The sequence below is a fragment of the Ptychodera flava genome, chromosome 17, assembly GCF_041260155.1.
Source record: "Ptychodera flava strain L36383 chromosome 17, AS_Pfla_20210202, whole genome shotgun sequence".
NCBI lineage: Eukaryota > Metazoa > Hemichordata > Enteropneusta > Ptychoderidae > Ptychodera > Ptychodera flava.
The window spans coordinates 10443320-10464285 of NC_091944.1; the positions used below are offsets into that span (position 1 = coordinate 10443320).

The window sequence follows — 20966 nt, forward strand, 5'->3', positions numbered from 1 at the left end:
GGATTTAAATTTGCATGAATGAAATTAAAGAATTAAAGTATTACACCCCCCTTTATTTACTTCAAGAGCATCAAAGTAAGCCCTCAAAATGTGATAGACAAGAAAAGTACTGTAAAAATATGAGTCACAATATCTGTCCCCTAGCCGCATTCTATCTAAAAATTGAAAAAAACAACAACATCAAAATGAAAAACACACATAGAAACAACCAAAACCAAAACTAAAAACGCTCTGCAGAATAAACTTCAAGCCCAGTCATTCAAAATCTGTTTTCTACTTTCTGAAAAGCGATCTTGCCAACAGGGCAACACTGAAGAACACTTGGCCTATGCTAAGCTGCAATGCCACCTAATGCTTTCCTAGGGGGTATGTTTATGTTCATTCATTATGAAAGGACCCCTCAGATAAACACTGATTAACACCATATGGAAGATACGCTAAGCTGCAATGCCACCTAATGCTTTCCTAGGGGGTATGTTTATATTCATTCATTATGAAAAGGTCCCCTCAGACAATCACTGATTAACACATATGTAAGATACGCCAAGCTGCAGTGCCACCTAATGCTTTCCTAGGGGGTATGTTTATGTTCATTCATTATGAAAGGACCCCTCAGATAAACACTGATTAACATCATATGGAAGATACCCTAAGCTGCAATGCAACCTTATGCTATCCTAGGGGGCATGTTTACATTCATTATGAAAAGACCCCTCAGACAAGCACTAACAAACACCATACAGAACATAAGCCGGTGTCCTTTGGGTGTGTTGATTATTAAAGCAGACAGCACAGAGCAAATAGCAAACTGTCTTACATGTGATGGATATCGTTATATGGTACATGATGAATTGAAAACCTGCCACAAACAGGATAGCACTTGGAAGTTGGATATGCTTAGTGTCACAGAAATTATCGTACACAACAAACAAGACTTTCTTTAATCTTTACTGTGAATTTTAATCTAATATCTGTCATTACAGTGCAGTACGCATGCACTCCAAAAATCCGTTCCATTTGAAAATTATTATTTGCATAGATTAAAAACTGTTAAAATGCTGTCTCTTTCCAACATGTAACAAAACTGGATTCCTAAGAAGGGAAATACATATCACGATTGAAATGAATAGGGTGCCACCAATAGGTGATGATGAGCTAATCATGGAAGTTTACAAGTCTGAACTCCTGCTGTATGGCAGGCGAACTGTGTCAAGTGCAACAAATAAAAAATGTCTTTTTTAAGGGAAGAACTATAAGAACATGATTTTACTGAGATTGTGATCAACATTTATACAGAACAATATTTCTAATGTTTTAGTTCTGGTTTGGTGAGATGCTGATTCAAAAATAACAATGTTATGTTATCGATTAGATCACTGTCCCTGTTACTGAGTCTTTTAATAATTCAATAATGTTCTAATAATAAAGTTCTAACATCTTAGTTCTGGTTTGGTGAGATGCTAACCTACAAAATAATAATTATAAAATCATGGATTAGGTCACTCTCCTTGTCACAGAGTCTTTTCAAAGTTCAATAACACTATCTTGCAAAGACTATAATCTTTTGACAAGAGCGCATAACACGTGGGTCTTTTTCCATTAGTTCAGAAAATTCAAAAGCGTACCTTGTTCAGTGAATTAGACTGAGTACATTACATAAAGATGTAAATGAAATGTCAGCTGTTGTTTAGAATACACAAAAGATGCCATTATTATGTAAATTCCTATAACTGGCTACAGATGTCCTGTCATTATCAGTTTTCATAACAAATCCAAATATTTCATCATTTGTTGTATTAAACTTTTCATCACCATGGTGACTTGGCCCACACCGATTATTATCACTGGTAAGTTTTGGACCTGCTTACTGAGTAGTAGGGGTGAGCAGGTTAAACTGCATGATTAAATTGACGTATTTTTATCCCTTAATCAACAAGGCAATGGTCCAGCTACTGTCTTTTCTGTTGATGACGCCTGAATCTGTATATTTGAAGATGAAATTACTAGACCTAAGAGATAATGACACACGTTTCTCACAATTGGCAAATTTGATGCCGGGATGCTCTTTTCTTCTGTCACCTGTATTTAGTTTTTCCCACAACTCTTCTGTTATGAATGAGATAAATGTAACAGTTGGTTATTTTTTTACTGACAACAACAAGCTTCCCTCATTTTTATTCACCAGAATTTTACGCTATCTGAACGCAAAGCAGTGCTATCAGTTTTTTACTGATATAATGTTATGAATCATTTTTAAATTCTGCTTGAGCATCAGTCATTTGTTTGGGAACAAAATTGCAGGTATTTTGTTGAACATGCCGAAGAAAAAACCCCAAAACATAAGATGCCCTGGTTTGAAAGTGATAGTGGCAATGATCAGGAAGAAATCTCATTATTTGAGAAATTACCCTTGCTGGGCAGATTTTGATATTGGAACCGACATGGCAAAATTGCACATCTAAGAAATCTAACACAACGGAAACACCAACAATGGCAAAGACACCTTGTTTTGTTGTCTTTGGGTTTGGTGACTTTTAACATCACAATCACCTTTGACATCCAGTCACTGAAACATTGAATTCAGTCACACATTCCACGGACTCAACGACGGTATACAACACAATGGAGTTAACACTGGTTTTCTTTCATCCGAAACTTTAACACTTCAACAAATCCACCCCAAACAAGGCAAAGATTTGATGTCAGGTGACTTCATAATCCAATTCCAGATACTCTGCAGAGGATGTTGGGCTTTGCCAAGCCGACAAAATGAAGACTATATTCTAAGCTATGGCCTACATAATCAAATGGTGAAATCGTGAACACAATCAGCATTAATATTTTCAAAAACAAAACTTTTGCAGGCATAAGGCCTTTCAACAGCAAACAAAAAATCAGTGCAAGCAGAAAAATATAATAAAGCAATAATGATTGTACTTTTGATTGAAATTTCAGAACAGTGCTCAGCAAAGTGAGTATCAATGAAATAAATGTCTCCATAGTAACACTTAAATCTGTGTTTTCAAAAAGAAGTGGTGCTTTTTCAAAGATGAAGAGTGGGAGTCATTAAAATGTTTTCCAATTCAAAGATTAATTACCTATTGCACAGTTTCTGATAGCTTGGTCATTAAGCAATAATATCAAAAGATTGACAAGATTAGAAATTATTCATTTTGAAATGCATCATAAAGGTTTTCAAGATCCGTAATGCTGATCAAAATTTTGCAGTGTAATACTTTAACCTTCCCTGAATGTCTTCAAGCTCTATAAAACTACTTTTCCATAAAAAATATCACAGCAACATCATTCAATGACAGTATCTTGACCTCAAATCCTCCCTCCTCACTCCGAAAAACTTGACAGTCATTGTACGCGGCAGTAAAAATATTTGTATTGGTTTTGGACAGTTGCGGATTTAATCATCTGATAATACCATGAGAAAACAAACACACTATCACTTGGAAGAATGCACAAAATAGAAGGTGAAATACATCCCCCCTGAAGCTATGGGAAGAAGAAATATTCTGTAAATAACATGTGTGGTCATGACTCAGGCCCAGGCTATGGAGTAAAGCTGTGACCAAAGAAATCTTTGCTAACAGTTTTTGTAAGCATTAACAAATAATTTTTCATTATTCTTCTCTCAAAATAATTGTCCATGACCGTCATCTTGGACTTCAGCTCACCACATAAATTCAAATCATATCCTACAGTAGAGAGGATCCACTGTCGACGTTCCAAACCACATGGCTTGATTTTTTTCTAAAGTGCGCCCTCAGTGGTGCAGATGAAAACACTGCACTGGAGTAGAGAGCCAACGCATTTGAACTCCGAAGTCTTTGATTTAAGAAAGGTTTGAATAGGGTTAATCCGTACAATAACTAGTTATATATACAGGTCAAGCATAAAACAGTAACATCATTAACTATCTTAATATTGACTATTAACATTTAGATATGTTATTTTAATTTCTGCTCGATGGCGCATTACATAACATAATTAATGCTCTGTATAACTTACTAAGATATGCGGTGATGAACGTCATTTGAATGAGGGGTTGATCTTGCTGCTTCAGGCAGAATGCTACACTACAAATGTCAACAATATGACTACATATACATCTACCTTAAAATGCTACCAATTTAACACTGTACTGATCTTTTAAACGTATTGTGTTTTGATAAGGTTTCCTCAGAACTGAATCCTTTTGTACACATGCTATGGAACCACATCATCCCGTTTATGTGAATTGCAGTAAAATGACATTTGCCTGGCAGTGGTATTTTGTAAAATTTGATTCAAAGAAATCAGACACAGCAGAAACACCATTGTTGTATTCTGCCCTTTCTTTCAAAAGTAAGCAAAATAAAAAAACAAAACCCCCCAAAACAACCTTATTTGTAGTATGGGATTTTGCAAATATTGCCATATTTTGATTTGCTGTAGCTCAGATACAAATGATCTATTTTCAAGGGAAACATTTGTAAGATATTCCGTTATATGCATTTACTTCAGCAGAGTTATCATAGAGTATTGATGATATTATGTAACCTTATTTTGCGACAAGGAGCCGACTTCTGAATTTTACTTAACACACGCCTCTGTGATTCATGTCTGAACCATTACTGACCTTACCACTTTGTCCAGTCAATAAAATTCCTACCTACTTCCTGTTCATATATTACATTTTTACCTGTTTATCCGGGAGATAAATTTACATTTTACTCTTTTAAAAAGTGATGCATTGCAGAAAAAAAATTGCATAAATGGAAAACATCCATTTAGAAAAAATTAAATGAAATTATAGCACATTCCCAAATTAAGTGATTTCAAAAAAACAAAGTACTGGAATTTAGAAGGTACTGCACAAACCGTATGGAATTCAGTCTCTAACACTGAAAATTGACCTAAGTCCATATTTGGTAAAATGACTGAGATCTGATCCCCTAGCATCTGGTAAAATGACCAAAATTTGACGCCCTAGCATTTGGGTAAAATGACCAAGATTTGACCCCCTAGCATTAGATAAAATGACCAAACTTATGAGTTCAGGCATTGGGTAATATGATATGCTAAATACTGAAATTCACTCATCAGCAGGCTGTAAGAATTCAATTGAACAAGCAAACAGTGAAAGGTTTTGCTTGTGTATTCAATTCAAAGATAAAACATTTAAATTTACAATTATGTCATTATCTTCTTCTCACTAAATACAAAATGTACTTTTTGAGATTGATATTTTCAAAGTCCAACGCTTATCAAAAGAGATATTGGAATATAAATCCGTATTAGCAGTCATACTTTAAATATTCGACAAGGCTATGAAAACTTAGTCATTCTCATAAACAACAGTCTAGGGAGCTTCATGCAGGTGTAATAGACTGCTCTGATGAACACCAATTGAATTTAAGAAACTGTAAAAATAGCTCCTTAGCTTCACAGGGAAAAACAGTCCTTGGCTGTGATGAAATTTGCATATATACGAGTAAACCTTTTCAATGGCTCTGATGAGTGTGTAGTCATATTGCTCCATCTGGGCTCAGTACAGTAGATGAAGATCGCTGTCATAGGACATTCTCTGGAGGCACCTCCAACTGGGCTGTGTTTTTCATGAATATCGGATCAACAGCCGCGAGTTTGGCTGACAGAAATGCATGCATGCAGTAGAGTAGCTTTGTAAGGTTTGGACACTCAAGTTCCTGATGAGAGAAGAAACGAATACAGCTGTTACTTTTTCAATGTTTGAACTGAGGCTGGTGAAAAGAGCTCCTTAGCTTCACAAGGAAAAGTCCTTGGCTGTGATGAAATTTGCATATATACAAGTACACCTTTTTGATGGCTCTGATGAGTGTGTATTCACTATTGTATTCTTTTTATCTTCCATGAAGAGAGGTCTATGGAAGATATTTGTTTACGGCTTATACTGTGGAGGCAAACTGGCTTCAATAGAAAACATGTTCGTACATTTGTGGAATATTGGGTCAAAAATAATATATATTAAAATTCAACATATCCTAGGGGGTTATATTTTATTGTTTAAATACAGAAGACACCCTAGGTGAGGTAGATTATGGACATTTGGAAGAATGGAATCATTTCCTTCTGTTGGACACCATATTATTGAGAGCTGATTAGCAGTTTGTAAAATCCTGACCACATAACCATACACTTGATATGATTTAACCATAGTCATAGTGTTATGGTTTGGCGACTTCATCCATAAATCCACAACAAATTTCTTGATACAAAATGTATATAATAAAGTGTCCTATTATGAGTTACCTGTGACAGAATCAAAAGGAAAATATGAAAGTGTACTGTTTACTGAAAACATTACCTGTGTTTCGATTTGGTTGGCTGACGAATTCTGAAAGTGGAGTTTCACTTTAGCCTTGCCGTCGTCTGAGGAACCTTTCAGCTGTGAAAATCTGTACTTCCACAGTATAATTTGCTACAAAGAAAACAAGAAGGACTTCATTGCAAAAAACAATGGTTTTCTGGAGTTCACAAGACATCAATAGTGCTTGTGGTACACTATTGAAAAAATCCATATCTGTTTCACAAGTAGGAGTACTGCTGAAGGTTGAAAATCTTCATCAATATTACATTCCTTTTGAAATCCATTTTGAGATGACAATTTCTCATCTTCTTCTAAACTCACTGGCCTGCATTTTACTATGTAGAGTGAAATCTACATATTTTTGATCAAAAATTCTATTATATCATTCTAGTATATTGATGGTGCAATTGCAGCAATCTGATTGGTCGAGACATGAAAATAACTGTGCTATATTCGCGATATAGCACCGTGGTACACACATGAGCTCTTGGCAAGAGCGAAAATCCTTTTTTGACGTTCAACGACAGAATTTCAATCTACTTTTATGATATGACATCAATAAACCACACCTAGTAATTGTTTACCACTTGGTTTTGACAAGTTCACTTCAAGCAATTGCTCGTGCATACACGTCATGAACTGATCATCTCGCGGTATAACGTCACTAGGTGTGGTTTATTGTAAAAGTAATTGCTTTGACTGGTAAAAATTAGAGTATCAACAGCTTCCAGTAAAGTATGATTGAAACATGCAAATCAAAACAAACCAATGTGACTCCTGATAAACAAACAGTGTAGATACAAAATTTGTTACATTTTTGCTGTTCAGAGAATGTACGCATAAGAAAAATTTATCATTTTCAGATGATTAGATCAAACCAAACTATTACGTATATTGCCTTAATTTGAATTTCATGATAACTTTTCCACTGTTATAAGGAACCATGGATTCTGGCTTCAAAGAAAGGTGAGATATACAAACCTTATTTTGAGCATCAAAGAGTGTGAAACCATTGCTGAAGTCTAACGTCAGACCAACAACTTTCCCTCTCCATGTACAGCCGTAAGTCTTGCTCTGCAAATAGAAAATACCATTAAATCTAGTGGATAAGAATCATTGTGAAACTCTTCAACAATATGTGAGAGGTTTCTGACACATATGTAACAAATATCTTTAGTATTTTTTATCAACTTTTAACGGAGAGTCTCCTATCAACTTTTCTGTGCAAAAAGTGTTGTGTGATGTTGTGTGATGTTTAACCCTGTGAATGCTGTAATTTTTCCTACCAAAATTTCAAATTTCATTTTACCGATTTTTTAAAGATGACAATATTCTGCCAACCAATGAGCTACAACCTTCCAAGACGCTGGACATCGGTTCTGAGTGACAGTTGGCGGCAACTTACCCCTAATTTTGCCACAGCAGTGAAAGTCGCTTTCTGAACTGCATTTAGCCAGACATGCATTTCACCTTTGGTTTCCGTACTGAGGTAATGGTTGGACCCTGAGCCACTCTGCAGTGAAAAACTATTCGGTCTCTCATCTGCCAATTCCGATTCCTGAAAAAACATATTGAATTGAAAGTTAAAAATTTTTGTTCATTCTTTGTGAAAATCAAGGATCATGATGTCAATTTTGGACTTGACAAACAAAATTGCTAAAAACCGCAAGTTTGATTTTCACAAGCTGATGCCAAAACTCTGATTTTGTAAGTTACTTTTTGAGTATGTCCACAAAAGCTACTATGCGAACAAAGTATTTGGAGAGTCTGTTTATCAGCCCTTGTGAAGCATCTGCATGAATGAAAATATAAAACTACATTAAAGTAGTATCATTGAAATTACCTGAATGATGTAAACAGTCAGGTTTTAAAAATTCACCTTCAACAAATTTTCAGTAAGACACAGGGTATTAGCCAGTATGTTGTCTCTAAATATATATTGCCACTTAAATTCATCGTTTCAAAGCAGTAAGTACACTATTTGACCAAAACGCCAGATAGATTAAGCAGAAGAGCATATGATGCAACAAAATCTACTGTGAGGGCGCTCTTCAGAGCTTGATGTATGATGGGTATTGAATTGCTAAAAGGTACCTTAAAAAGTCTGCATAGTACTTCGCATAATTTATAACTCCTCTCACATCGCACCCAATCTCTTGTGTTTACCTGCCAGAAATAATCACAAAAAATGTAAAGTTTGAACGAAAGAAACACAGTGGAATGGACTGAACACAGAACAGACATTGTAAACAGCTCCATCTTCACTGATGGCAAAATATTGAGTTGAGACTGAACACTAGTTTGCTTGCTGCTTCAGAAGTTATCTTCTCAAATTTGAATGTGCAAATAGCTTGTCCGAACTGTATTTACGTCTCTTGGATAAATATTCATATGACCTCTTTTGCGCCTGTTTTAATCAGGCTTTCTTTTCATCTCAGAAAAAAATCATGGCCCTCTGGAGTTGAATTATTGAGATTGCAACTTACCGGTGGGCTATCAAAGATCATTATCTCTGATCCTCTTATTGCTAAAAATTTAGGTTTCCAATGTTGCCATGATCTGCTGGCCGGTAGTCTCTCGCTCAGCCAACCCATGTGCAGCACCTGAGATTTCAAAATCAAACAATACTTGCTTTAGGGCAGAAAGTGCTATCGGGAACAGAAACACAATCTATTACAACACTTTGCTGGTATCCTTTGTGTGTGGAAGGTTTTCAAGGCTTGCGGAGTACCGGTATATGAAGCCTTTGCTGTCAAATTTTTTGTGGAAACCAAAAATTTAATTTTTTGCTATAGACTTACTCAACACAGGCAAAGCAGCTATTTTGAATTTGAAACCTCAGCAAATCATTACTTCTCACATCAATATTTGAGCGGTGAACCAAGATTTCCATTCTTGATTTTGAAAGAGAAATGTTCAATGTTTCAATGTTTCTGTGTGGAACGTGGAACGTTCAGAGCGAAAGTTGAAATGTTTTATTTTTGAGGTGCACACTACCTCCATGGTCAGAGCCACTACATTTTTTGGTACAAGTTGTCAGATATATGATGTATGCTATGTACATATATGTACATGTAGCTCTGTTTATACATTTCCTTTAAATGCGAATTATGACTCTAGAGGGAGCTACACAAATATTCCCCAAAAGTCATGCTGAACAAGAAATCTTGATCACTTACATGTGTTGATATAACATGTAAATTTTTTGTAAAATTTACTTAAAAATTTGAAAATTATTTATTTAGATGTGGCAAAAACCCGAGCAATTTAGTGCAGTACCGGTAGATGCAAATCAGCAGGCATCAAAAAATGCACAGGCAACACTGCTATATGTATTTCCATATTACATTGGTGCAGGTAGATTGCCGGACCAATCCGCACTCTGTCCATGATGCAAATCATACAGCACATTTTCTGACCTTTATCAGAAACAATCCAATCACATGGCAAATGTTGTCACTTCAACGGACAAAATTTACACAGTTTTTTTAAAATCAAAATAAGTTGACTGAATGAAAGCAAGAAGTTGCACATCATCCAAGAGAAAGAAATCTTGTCAGCATGCCTGCAGTGTAGCTTAAAAGTAGTACAGGTACCACCCAACATAAATAAGATTGGCCATACTCCAAACAGAAGACCTTGCATGGGACGATGGGCTGGATGACTTGGAATATCGATTTGACAAATTAGGGTGTAACTTTGTCAGTGAGCAGGTACTGAGAAGCTGGTGCATGCCAACGCAAAACCTGACATGCACAGTGTGTGCTTTGGCAAAAAAATCTATTTCGAGCCCTGATTAGCGAAGCAAAAAGAACAAAAACAAAAAAAGATGATAGCAGTAGACAAGAGACAAGGAATTTGAGAAATAGAACAGTGAAGGGCCATACCTTGTTCTACATGGATAACAGAGACACACAGAGAAAGCAGAGTGGATGGCGTGAGAAGTGGAGGAAGAAACAGGCAAATTGTGGGTGAACACGCAACAGTTACTGAATAGATTATGGGGGGACTTGGATCTGGGGTTGCAGTGACGTGGCATGTTATGCAAAATCTTGGCCTTTCTGATTGTTGCTTGGTGGACTGATCACTGTAGTCACAGGGAGTTGCTAACCTTTAGTCAAAATGGGGAGGACCGTTGGTCAAAATGGGGAGGACCGTTGGTCAAAATGGGGAGGTCAGACTGTCTGTAGACTGGGAAAGGGCGGGGAGGGAGTGGGGTGTTTGCTTTTAAAATGATATGCAGGCATGCTTGAAGAAATACGACAATTAGAAAAACAGCACATTACAGAGCGTGATTGAAACATACATGCTGGCAGTGTGTATGATCCAGACATACATGGCTATTAAACATTGAGTAAAGCAACATGATCCAGAAAGCAGAGAACCAAAAAAAGTACAAATTTGTCGAAATAATGACAAATGTGTCTGAGAAACAACCTCCACTTTACTGGGATATATCAATCAATTCCATCAAACCTACACACCCCTAATTCCCAAATGGTATTACCCACTGCATCAAAAGAAATCGTAGCGAGCCAATCTTTTACACACAGCAAGTTAGAAAACATGCAAATTTTGTACAGGCAATGGCTGTTCTCATATTACTAATAAAAGTATTTTATGCTGGCTTACCTGTTCTGTGTGTGGCAACAAGTTATTTGTAATTTTCATCTGAAACAAACAAGACATTATTTTATCAATTGTATCATTTTTTCAGACTGACCATCTTCTGTTGAATTCTGTGGGGAAAAATGCAGTGAGCGCATCTCACTTTACACAATCTAGGAATATTGCAACAACTTTTCTTTGCTACCGTATATTTGGATCATAAAACCATGACCAAAAACAAAATTAATGTCAATGTACCGTATATCTCATATGACTCTAAAAAGCCAAAATATAATGAAGTCATTGTGTCCTCACATTGATGCAGTTATTCAGAATTTACTCTGCATATCTATCGTATAAGGTTTCTGCTGACTTGACAAAGACAGTGGACCAGGAAAAAAATACAAATAGTGAGATGTAAGTGTTCTAGTTCAAATCCAGAAAAGAATCAACTTGTCAAAAATAACAAATTCAGTTTAACCCTTCATTATTTTTCCTGCCAAAATTTTAGTGCAACATTTTACCAATTTTTATGCATTTTTAAAAATAATTTTGGACCAAATGGATATCACATTTCATTGGCTACATTTTTTTTACCAAAATTTTGCCAAAAAATCTGAAAAAATTGACACTGGTATATTTTATAAAGGCGACAAATATTGACTGTGGCGCTCAAAGGATCAAACATATACAGAAAGTTTTGCAGTCTACACACATGTAGGTCAAAAGAAGATGTGATCAGAATAAGGGTTCAACATCAATGATTAGACATGAACTCTTTCATCAAGTTCAGCAAGCTTTTCAATCTCAAACAAATGCTTGAATTACTTCTGTAAATCTTGACCTTCTGGTCACCAGTGATTCTGGTGACCTTTGACCCTATTGACCTGTGACATCACAGGGGATTTAAACTCAAAGAGGCTTTCAGGCCAAACAGAAGCTTTATGGTGCATTTCAAGGAACAACATTGACTCACTGATTGTGCATTGAGAGTTGCAACGTTTGCTGATATTGCTTTGATCCATTCCACTTGTTCCGCTGAATCGTTACAGTGTATCACACCAGACGACGTGCCGTCCATTGCGATAACTTCAAATGCTAAATTCCTGTCAGGGCCAAGAAATGTACATTGTACATGTCAGTATAAACACTATGCCCACGCATCCAGCATAATTTGATTTTCAAATCTAACAAAAGAGATAACACTCAATTACAGAAAAACACCACAGAGAAACTTAAGGTGGGAATACAACTCACAAACACACACATACATACACATATAAAATGGCTAATTTTAAAATAATGTAATTGTTTATGTAATTCTCAAGTAAGGAATTTTGTGGGAAAAGTTGAACATTTCATTTTTTTATCTTTCTTTAGCTTTCTCAACTGTGATAGAGCTTGTATGTAGTTTTTAATGTTTTGTTTAATTTCTTAATTACACTTTGCTTGCTTTGGTAAAAGTATTTCATTTACATGTTTTAATTCTGGGCACCACCTGCAAAGATATATTTGGACTGTATTAGGAAAAATATACAAATTGCATCTTTCGAAGAGGAAAGAGTTTTTGACTTCTCACCTAATTTTATCACTACCAGGCATATATCTTGTTATTCTAGCCATGAGCAAAGGAACCATCAGTACATCCGTCCACCGTTTCTCAAGTTTTGGTGAAACTTGTAGCTCCTCAACAGTTATAGCATCAGCACCATTATTAACCTGCAAGAGATATAGCGCCCTCTATGCTTAAATACAGACAATTTTTTGTTTTTAACTATCTTTGACCAGTAAACTACTATTCTTGATTATCAATCATTAACTGCTTTGATAACAATACTCCTTGGGAAAGTCAAAAGAGTAAAATCTTTTCCCCGATCATGTCTAGCATATCCTTTTACGGAAACCTACCGGTATATTGAACGATGGTCTCGTATACATGTGTATACATATATATCTCGATCTACTACTTTATGCACAGAGACTCGTACTAGATCACTGAAAAGCTATATGACTTAAGGAAATGAACTTTGAGAGGGACACAACCCTGATGACGAGCTACTTTGCCTTTGTGATTTCTGCCAACGCATTCATGCATTCAATCACATACTGCTACCTAGTTGACAAGCACTTGGCATGCTACAGCAAAGAACTTGGTTCGACACGTGTCATGCAACACCCATTTCAATCAAGAAGTAAACTTTAATAATAAATCTTCAGTATTTTTGAAAAGAGAGTTCAGACACACTCACCTCACTGCCCTCTGAGTCAGGTCCATTCATGTGACTGTATTCTCCTCCTGTACCATTCTCATTGCTTGCACCTGGCGGCCTTTTTACTGGGTTAAAAACAAAGAGTATTTTACTGATTCAAACTTTTAATCTGCTATTTGTACAGGCTCAGATGATGAACATAACATTTACTATTAATGGAGGCTGATAGAATTCCTAAAATGTTGATATAACCCTAACAAAAACTATCAAATAGAAATCTTGTCCAATACAATTGATTTTGGATGCCTTGAAAGTAGACCCATATGGATGCACCACACTATCCTGCCGAAATCCTGTAGAAATCCTATGGTGCAGTTTTTAGTTCCCATGGTAATCCGACAAGACTCCTGCGGGTTATCTTGTCAAGGAATTAACATAATAATTATTTGAATTTCTGAAAATTTGAGGAAAGCCATTATTTATCGCTCACTGAAGATTTCTTTATGCAGTTAGTCCATTTACTATTACAGCATTCAGGTCTGACTTTGGCATTTACAATGATCAGGTGAAACAGATCACTTATTTCACAAAGAATGTCAGGAGATTGTCTAGCAAATGTGAAAACTGCATTGTAAATGTCAAGGGTAGTGACAAATATCAGACAGCAATAAGTGGACCTTGATATACCCATAAGGGAATGATCTATCAGGAATATAAATGTCATTGAGCTCTTTTCACCCATTCATACCCATTCCCTGTAGACAGGTCCATAATCACCATTGATAACAATGGGTTTGGGCCAAACCATTATTGTGAAAGGGTTTAAACGAAGGATAACCACCATTAAATTAGCTTTACCTAGATGACTATGATGACTCACTTACCATTTTGTCTGAGATACGGAGTGGCTGCTTTGAAGTGACGCACAGTCAATCTGACTTCAGCTCCGGCGTTCTTTAAGGCTGCCACCTAGAGGCCAAAAAATATTAACTCTTATTTTATTACCAATTCAACAGAGTTACACAGCTCTATCAGCTGTTACTTTTGAAGTATTTCCTAGTATTTATGACGTGTCTGTAGAGTACGGATTCTCCTTGAAGTATCGAAATCATGTTTGAATGCCTAGTATTCAACTTGCGAACGCATGATGTGTGCCTGTGATGTTTAATGTTATCGTTGACCATTCAATCATAGTTCAGACTATCGTGGAATTTATCTGTCAACAATAGCATTAGGCACTTTAAATAAAATTCTTTGTTTACTGTCCATATGCTGGTGGGTTTTCAGAGAAAATTAAGAAAACGAACACAATGTTAACACTATTACAAATAAAAATATTATTTTTCGAAAGGAAACCAAATAAAAATACCGCAATTATACGGTGTCGCTCAAATTTAATCAGAATTGGTACATACCAAAGATCAACAATAAGTGTTATTTCTATCTGTTCAGTGCAGGAAAATTATACGTTGATGTTATGACAATTTCTGCACAGTACAACCAGAAAAACAACAAGAAATATTTAAACCAGAAAATTAAGAATGACAAAAGTAAATAAGGTCTGAAACTTTAGGTACTGAAGGTCAACTTTAGCAACATGCATAGCAGAGAATCTTTCAACCATGGATGTACAGAAATAGACATCCATGGTTTCAGCAGATCTGTTAATATGTCACAGTTCATAAACAATGACAGGAAATGACCAATTAGCTGTTTCAGTTACTGCTACCACTCCCAAACATAATAGGTACCCTGCATACAAATAGGTTAAAGGTCAAAATCCTCTTATTCAGATGTGTGGGCTGATTCAGTTCACTGCCCCCACTCCTGCACAGTTGCAGGATTTCCCTTTTTCTCACCTCATTTGCACATTTTTGACACTGACGTGTTCATTTGAACAAATTCACATCTAAATCCCTACATCTACCTGTACACCAAATACTGAGACGGTAGCTTTGGCTATAAGGTCTTTTTGGTATTTATATATAAAACCAAATATGAGCTAAAAATTGAGCTGATTAATACACCTGTGCTTTTTGTCTGTGTTTGTTTTTTTGCCTGCTGGCAGGTAGGTTTTTAAAAAATCCTAGGACAGCAAACAAAGAATTTTCTTTCGATGGCCTTACATATTGTACAAAGTGCATAGTGTTGTCGCGGCTGATCCATCATATTTTAACACACTTTCAGGAGAACAAGAAATTTGTTTTCTTTTGACAAAAATAATGATATTTTTATCAAAAGTGAGCAATTGTCATCTAATATTGAGAGAATTACTGTTTGAAACAGAAATTTCCTAAAAATGACATATATAACTGACACGACATGCAGGAATTCACTTGTCTAACGGAGACACAATCCACACTTCCTTGAGAATTCTTCATCTTTTAACAAAACATTTACAGGACATTAATCTTTGAAACAATAACAATTTCTTTCTTGTGACCTCAAATGATTTGTATCAGTTGTGACAAGGTAATTGAAATAGCTATTCATTTGGGCAGACTGCGGTCAATTGAGGTCAGTCCAGGTCAAATGAGTGTTACAAATGTCATGCAGAGGTATACAGAACTCACAGCATCATCGTGTGTGGCATCTTCTATATCAACACCATTCACCTTGGATGAAATGAAAATAAAGAAGGTGTTATATTTAGTCAAAAGGTCACCGAATGGAGCTTTCCCTTTGTTGCCCCAAATCCCATCTTGTTGTATGTCTACCTTCACCGGAAAATTTTAAATCTCCACTTGTCATGAGTTTTTTGAGTGTCCCATCGAACAATTCAAACCAGTGTACACATTAGGAAGATCGTATTGCATTTTCTGTTTAAAAAGTCTCAAGATATTCCAAGCAACATTGTCAATGATTTTGTTTGATTGGTTCGGAATGCAGGTTGATACTTTGAGAACCCTAGCAGAACCATTTCTGCTGTGCCAGATATGATTGCATTGATATAACAGGAGGAACTAAAGTAACAGGACTGGGCAACTCTGGTAATATTTACCGGGGTACCATCCTCAACAAAAACCCTTATAGCTTTTTTTGCCATGACACATTATCATTAGGATGTATATTTGTACTACAGATGCGCAATAAGCATGTCATTATGACATTATCAAATTATCTAATCAATGAAATCGCTCGAAAGAACTAATCGTGTAATCATCTTTAACATGTTTGACAGTGATGCACAAAATACATGCTTAGCAGTATTGCAGTTATGTCGAGGCAGTACTGAAAGAAAGGGAACACTATCATCTCCAAATTATCAGCTGTTGTACATTTAGCACACAAAACATACATTCACAACTTACATGTATCTCGCTTTCTGATACAAATCCACACTTGTACGGTACACCTCTAGCCACTAGCTGATTGTGGGAAATTCAACCAATTCTATTTTACCCCATTGTCATTTTCAAGTTTCTAACAAAATGTTGATATACTGTAATGATATCTTCTACACAGTTGCGCCTACGGTATGTTACGGTAGAGGGCGCCTCAGGGACAGATATTCAGACTCAAATTTGTACAATTTTCCAATTTACCACTTGTGGGGCTCATTTTGAAGCTCTTGTGAGCAAGGAAAATTTTCATTGTCTTAGCTTTTTGAAAATCAAAAATTTTATTTTTCCCCATAGAGTTAACACAGGAATGGCGGCCATTTTGAATTCCACACATCCGTAGATGTCACATAATTACATGTAGTTTCTCTAGTACAAAACTTTGCACTGTGATTTTTGATTTTTATTCTTGATTAGGTAAGAGAATGGTTTTAGTTTCATTGAGGAAAGTTTGAGCAAAAGTTTAAATCTTTCACGTTCGATGCGCATACTACCTTAACTCAGTGGGATATACCGTAAGTCCTCTATCTTTTATGTATTTGTTATAAATACAACATAACAAAATAAATTCATGTACGTGTATATACCTGAAGGGGATGTGTGTGTGTGTGTGTGTGTGTCTGTCTGTCTGTCTGTGTGTTGCTGTGTATGTGTGTGTACACATTTGTGTGTGACTGAAATACTAATACATATACATACTAATATAGCCATATAAACATGCATAAACTCTGCTACTTACTTTTAATATTGCATCTCCCACGTAGAGTTGGCCTGTTTGATCAGCTGGGAAAAAACACACCATTGAAAGAAATTAATAGCTCGCAATTTGTTGAAATCTGATTGCATTACCTGAAACGATTCTGTGACAACACACAGACTCCATGTCTAATCCACTGTAAGAAAAAAGCTTGTGTTTCACGACAGAACAGATATGTCATACATATTTCCGGCTGTACCCGGCAACTGCAAGGGTTGGCATATGTAAAGTCAGTTTCTCCGTGTTTCCCTGCTTGCCTTACAAGACTTTCCACTTAATGTTATTTACAGTGCAAATGTGCAGCTCTCTGACATCATTTGAGACGGAATTGAACAAAGTTACTGTGCCACAGGATTTCTAACCGAACGGAAAAGTAAAGTCTTGTGTATCAAGTACCCCGGTGTATTGAACATGGGAACATTAGTACACTGTATTTCGTAATGTCATCTGTCTGTGTTAACAGTGAAACTGCACAATATCCAGATCTTTTGAAAATTTCAAAAAATTTCTGATAAGTGGTTGCCTCGGCATACTTTTCAGGGCGATTTGAAAAAGACAAAGCTGAATTTTTTCACGAGAGACATATTGGTATAAATTCAACACAAACATTGTCATTTAACCACAGAAATTATATTTCATCCTGTGCCATTCTGACTATCAGGTCAGTGTTATGACCAGGATGGGTAGCTATGCAGAAAAATGCAGCGTACGGTATGCTAGCTGCCTTGCTACTTTAGAACAGATCTTTAATTTTTTCCTCGTAAGCATTTATCCGCTTGCACATCTACTGCGCTGGCAATGGCTACTAAGACAGTCATTAAGGGACTAATGGTTGTTGTAATTGCTCTTACAATTGAAACATAATGCCATCATTTTGATATCCAAAAACTTTGACAAACAGGGAAACGCACACACCAATTGAAATAGCTCCATTTGTGGTAAATTGTCATACATTTTCCAGTATTTTGCTGCATCTCTAAAACAGTTTATTGTTTTGATGACAATGGAAAATATGGTAGACTTCACTCCTAGTCTGCAGACTTCACTTGCTAGCAACAATATTGTATATTGATCACGGTGAATTATGTTGGCATGGCGAATACTGTGTATTTCAACATACTATAAGGATTTAATTATTATTATTTTTTATTATTTATTTAGTTCAGGAATCTATACATCCCATATCAAAAATACATATCTTACTATGGTATAAAAAATAGTAATTAAAAGAACACAGGCAAAATAGGAAAATATATTTGCTTGATAGGACAAAAATAGTGACACTACGATATCATAAGTTATATCTATTGTCCATTTTACTTACTCATCAAAAGTGCTTGCACGTGGCTGTTAAAATTTGGCACAATCTTCTTAAGATAGAACGTGACTCGAGAACAGATAGTCGGACTTTCAAATTTTATCATGAATTCTCTTCTGATCTACCACTTGTGGGGGCTCATTTTAAAGCTCTTGATGAAAGAAAGTTTTCACCGTCTCAGTTTTTTAAAGATCAAAAATTTTATTTTTCCCAATAGAGTTAACACAGGGATGGCAGCCATTTTGAATTTCAAAAATTGGGAAATCTTTAGTAATTTGTCTCTCTAGTACCAAATTTTGCACGGTGACCCCTGATTTTTATTCTTGATTTGGTAAGAGACAGGTTGAAAGTTTCATTTAGGAAAATTTTAGGAAAAATACCGCAATTATTCGGTGTCACTCACATTTGATCAGAATTGGTATATACCAATATGTGTACCAAAGATCAACAATAAATGTTGTTTCTATCTGTTCAGTGCGAGAAAATTCTATGTTGATGTTATGACAATGATTTCCGCACAGTACAATCAGAAAAACAACAAGAAATATTAAACCAGGAAAACAAGAATGACAGAAGTTGGACATGCTGCTACAGAGAAATAGATGTTTTGATCAAAAAAATGTTCAAATTATCCGAAAAACACAAATATTGAAATTTCACCACATTTTTTGCAAACAGCTTCTCAGCTTGTCAAAAGATGATCTGCATCATGTCGTAAAATCTAGCAGCAATATAAATCATTAGGCCATAAGTATGTTGTAGTTACAGAATGGAATCTTATTTACGCTAGTGATATAGATGTACATTGTATCTTCAGACAGCGTTTTTGCTAAGGTTAGGGAACATTGGTAAATGATTTGGGAACCCCGGTAACATTTCTCCTGTCCCCTAATCTGATTGCATTGATATACCAAGGGGAACCCCGGTAATATTTACCGGGGTACCGGCCTTAACAAAAACACTGTCAGACAGCGTCAAACTAAAACAAATTATAAATCTGAAAATTTACTTAGAAAAATAAAATTAGCACAGCTTTTCTAGTTTGGAAAATTTTTTTTTTAGAAATTTACAATTATTGTAAAAAAAAAGGTTCACAATTTCATTGTGACCACCCCCTCCCAAGATCTAATGGTCCGTCCCTTAGTTTGTAACAGTTCATAAACAATGACAGGAAATGACTCAGCCTGTTTCAGTCACTGGCATATCTCACTCCTGCACATTTGCAGAATTTCCCTTTTTCTGCACATTTTTGACACTGACGTGTTCATTTGAACAACGTCACATCTCAACCCCTGCATCTACCTGTACACCAAATACTGAGATGGTAGCTTTGGCGGTATGGGAGCCTTTGTGTGTGACGGACATACATCTGCACATACATACCTACATATATACAGACATACAGACGCCACCGACTCATCATATAAGCTCTTTTTGGTATTTATATACATACCAAATATGAGCTAAAAATGAGTCTTTCATTTTCGAGGCGCATGCCACCTTAAAGGCATGGTTGGATTTTTTAATTATGTGTTGGTGATTGAGTGTGTATGCACGTGCGTGTATTCTACTACTGAAGACAACAACAGCACTGCTTAAGTTTTTTCGATAACATTCACCGAGCTGTCCTACCTGCTTGGTCTTTGAATATCCTAGACACTAAAATTGGAATTCCGTGCTCAGCCCCACCCTGAAAAAATACATAAACATGCATTATTCAGTCAGTCATATGTGCACCGTGGGTGGAGGGACGATGATATGTGTATCTTATTAAGTGCAACATTTGTAAATATTTATGATGGTGTATTAAGAATTAATTAGATGCAAACAAGACATGAAGTGTGTTCCACGATGATTTATGACCATTATTATCTAGAAATATCATAAAATCTGCATTGTAAACTTGCTATCATGGGATATTTGTACATATCATAAATATAGCATACAGTCAGGGGACCATGTCTGTCAAAATAATCTTGCTTAAAATTTCAGTTTAGATACTTATGTTTTCAGTTAAAATACATGAATACGAAGAAATATAAAAAATGACAGTTTGTTAGTACAGCTGATATTCTGCAAAAATTGATGGCAAGGAAAACAAGGACCATATTTGTGACTCATGTTTTGATGTTTTAAGATGAGGAGGGTCACCGGGTAGACCATGTCATACTTTACACGCACTCACTGTAGAAAACGGGTGCTTTGTGGTTTTATGAATAATTGATAAAATACTTGTTCTTGCTGTTTACAGTACATGTATGTCTATCTATCTATCAATCTCTCTAATATATATATATATATATATATATATATATATATATATATATATACATATATATATACATATATATATATTTATATATATATTCTTAAAGTCACACATTAAAATTTA

The 20966-nt window shown here is 35.7% G+C and overlaps 1 protein-coding gene across 5 annotated transcripts in view; it reads right to left on the minus strand.

Annotated features, from left to right (window-relative positions):
• Window positions 1-3977: 3977 nt before the first annotated feature.
• LOC139115382 (gamma-2-syntrophin-like) overlaps window positions 3978-20966 on the minus strand; it is a 112290-nt gene continuing 95301 nt past the window's right edge. For all 5 annotated transcript variants that reach the window (XM_070677455.1, XM_070677451.1, XM_070677453.1 and 2 more), the window contains 14 exons: window positions 20207-20264; window positions 17239-17282; window positions 15732-15773; window positions 14043-14127; window positions 13198-13283; window positions 12528-12667; window positions 11925-12054; window positions 10973-11011; window positions 8827-8943; window positions 8435-8506; window positions 7746-7898; window positions 7322-7414; window positions 6338-6451; window positions 3978-5699 (listed from right to left, as the gene is read on the minus strand). In XM_070677455.1, coding sequence (XP_070533556.1) covers window positions 5565-5699; window positions 6338-6451; window positions 7322-7414; window positions 7746-7898; window positions 8435-8506; window positions 8827-8943; window positions 10973-11011; window positions 11925-12054; window positions 12528-12667; window positions 13198-13283; window positions 14043-14127; window positions 15732-15773; window positions 17239-17282; window positions 20207-20264 — 1308 coding nt within the window. In that variant the 3' untranslated portion in view covers window positions 3978-5564. The remainder of the gene's footprint in view (window positions 5700-6337; window positions 6452-7321; window positions 7415-7745; window positions 7899-8434; window positions 8507-8826; window positions 8944-10972; window positions 11012-11924; window positions 12055-12527; window positions 12668-13197; window positions 13284-14042; window positions 14128-15731; window positions 15774-17238; window positions 17283-20206; window positions 20265-20966) is intronic.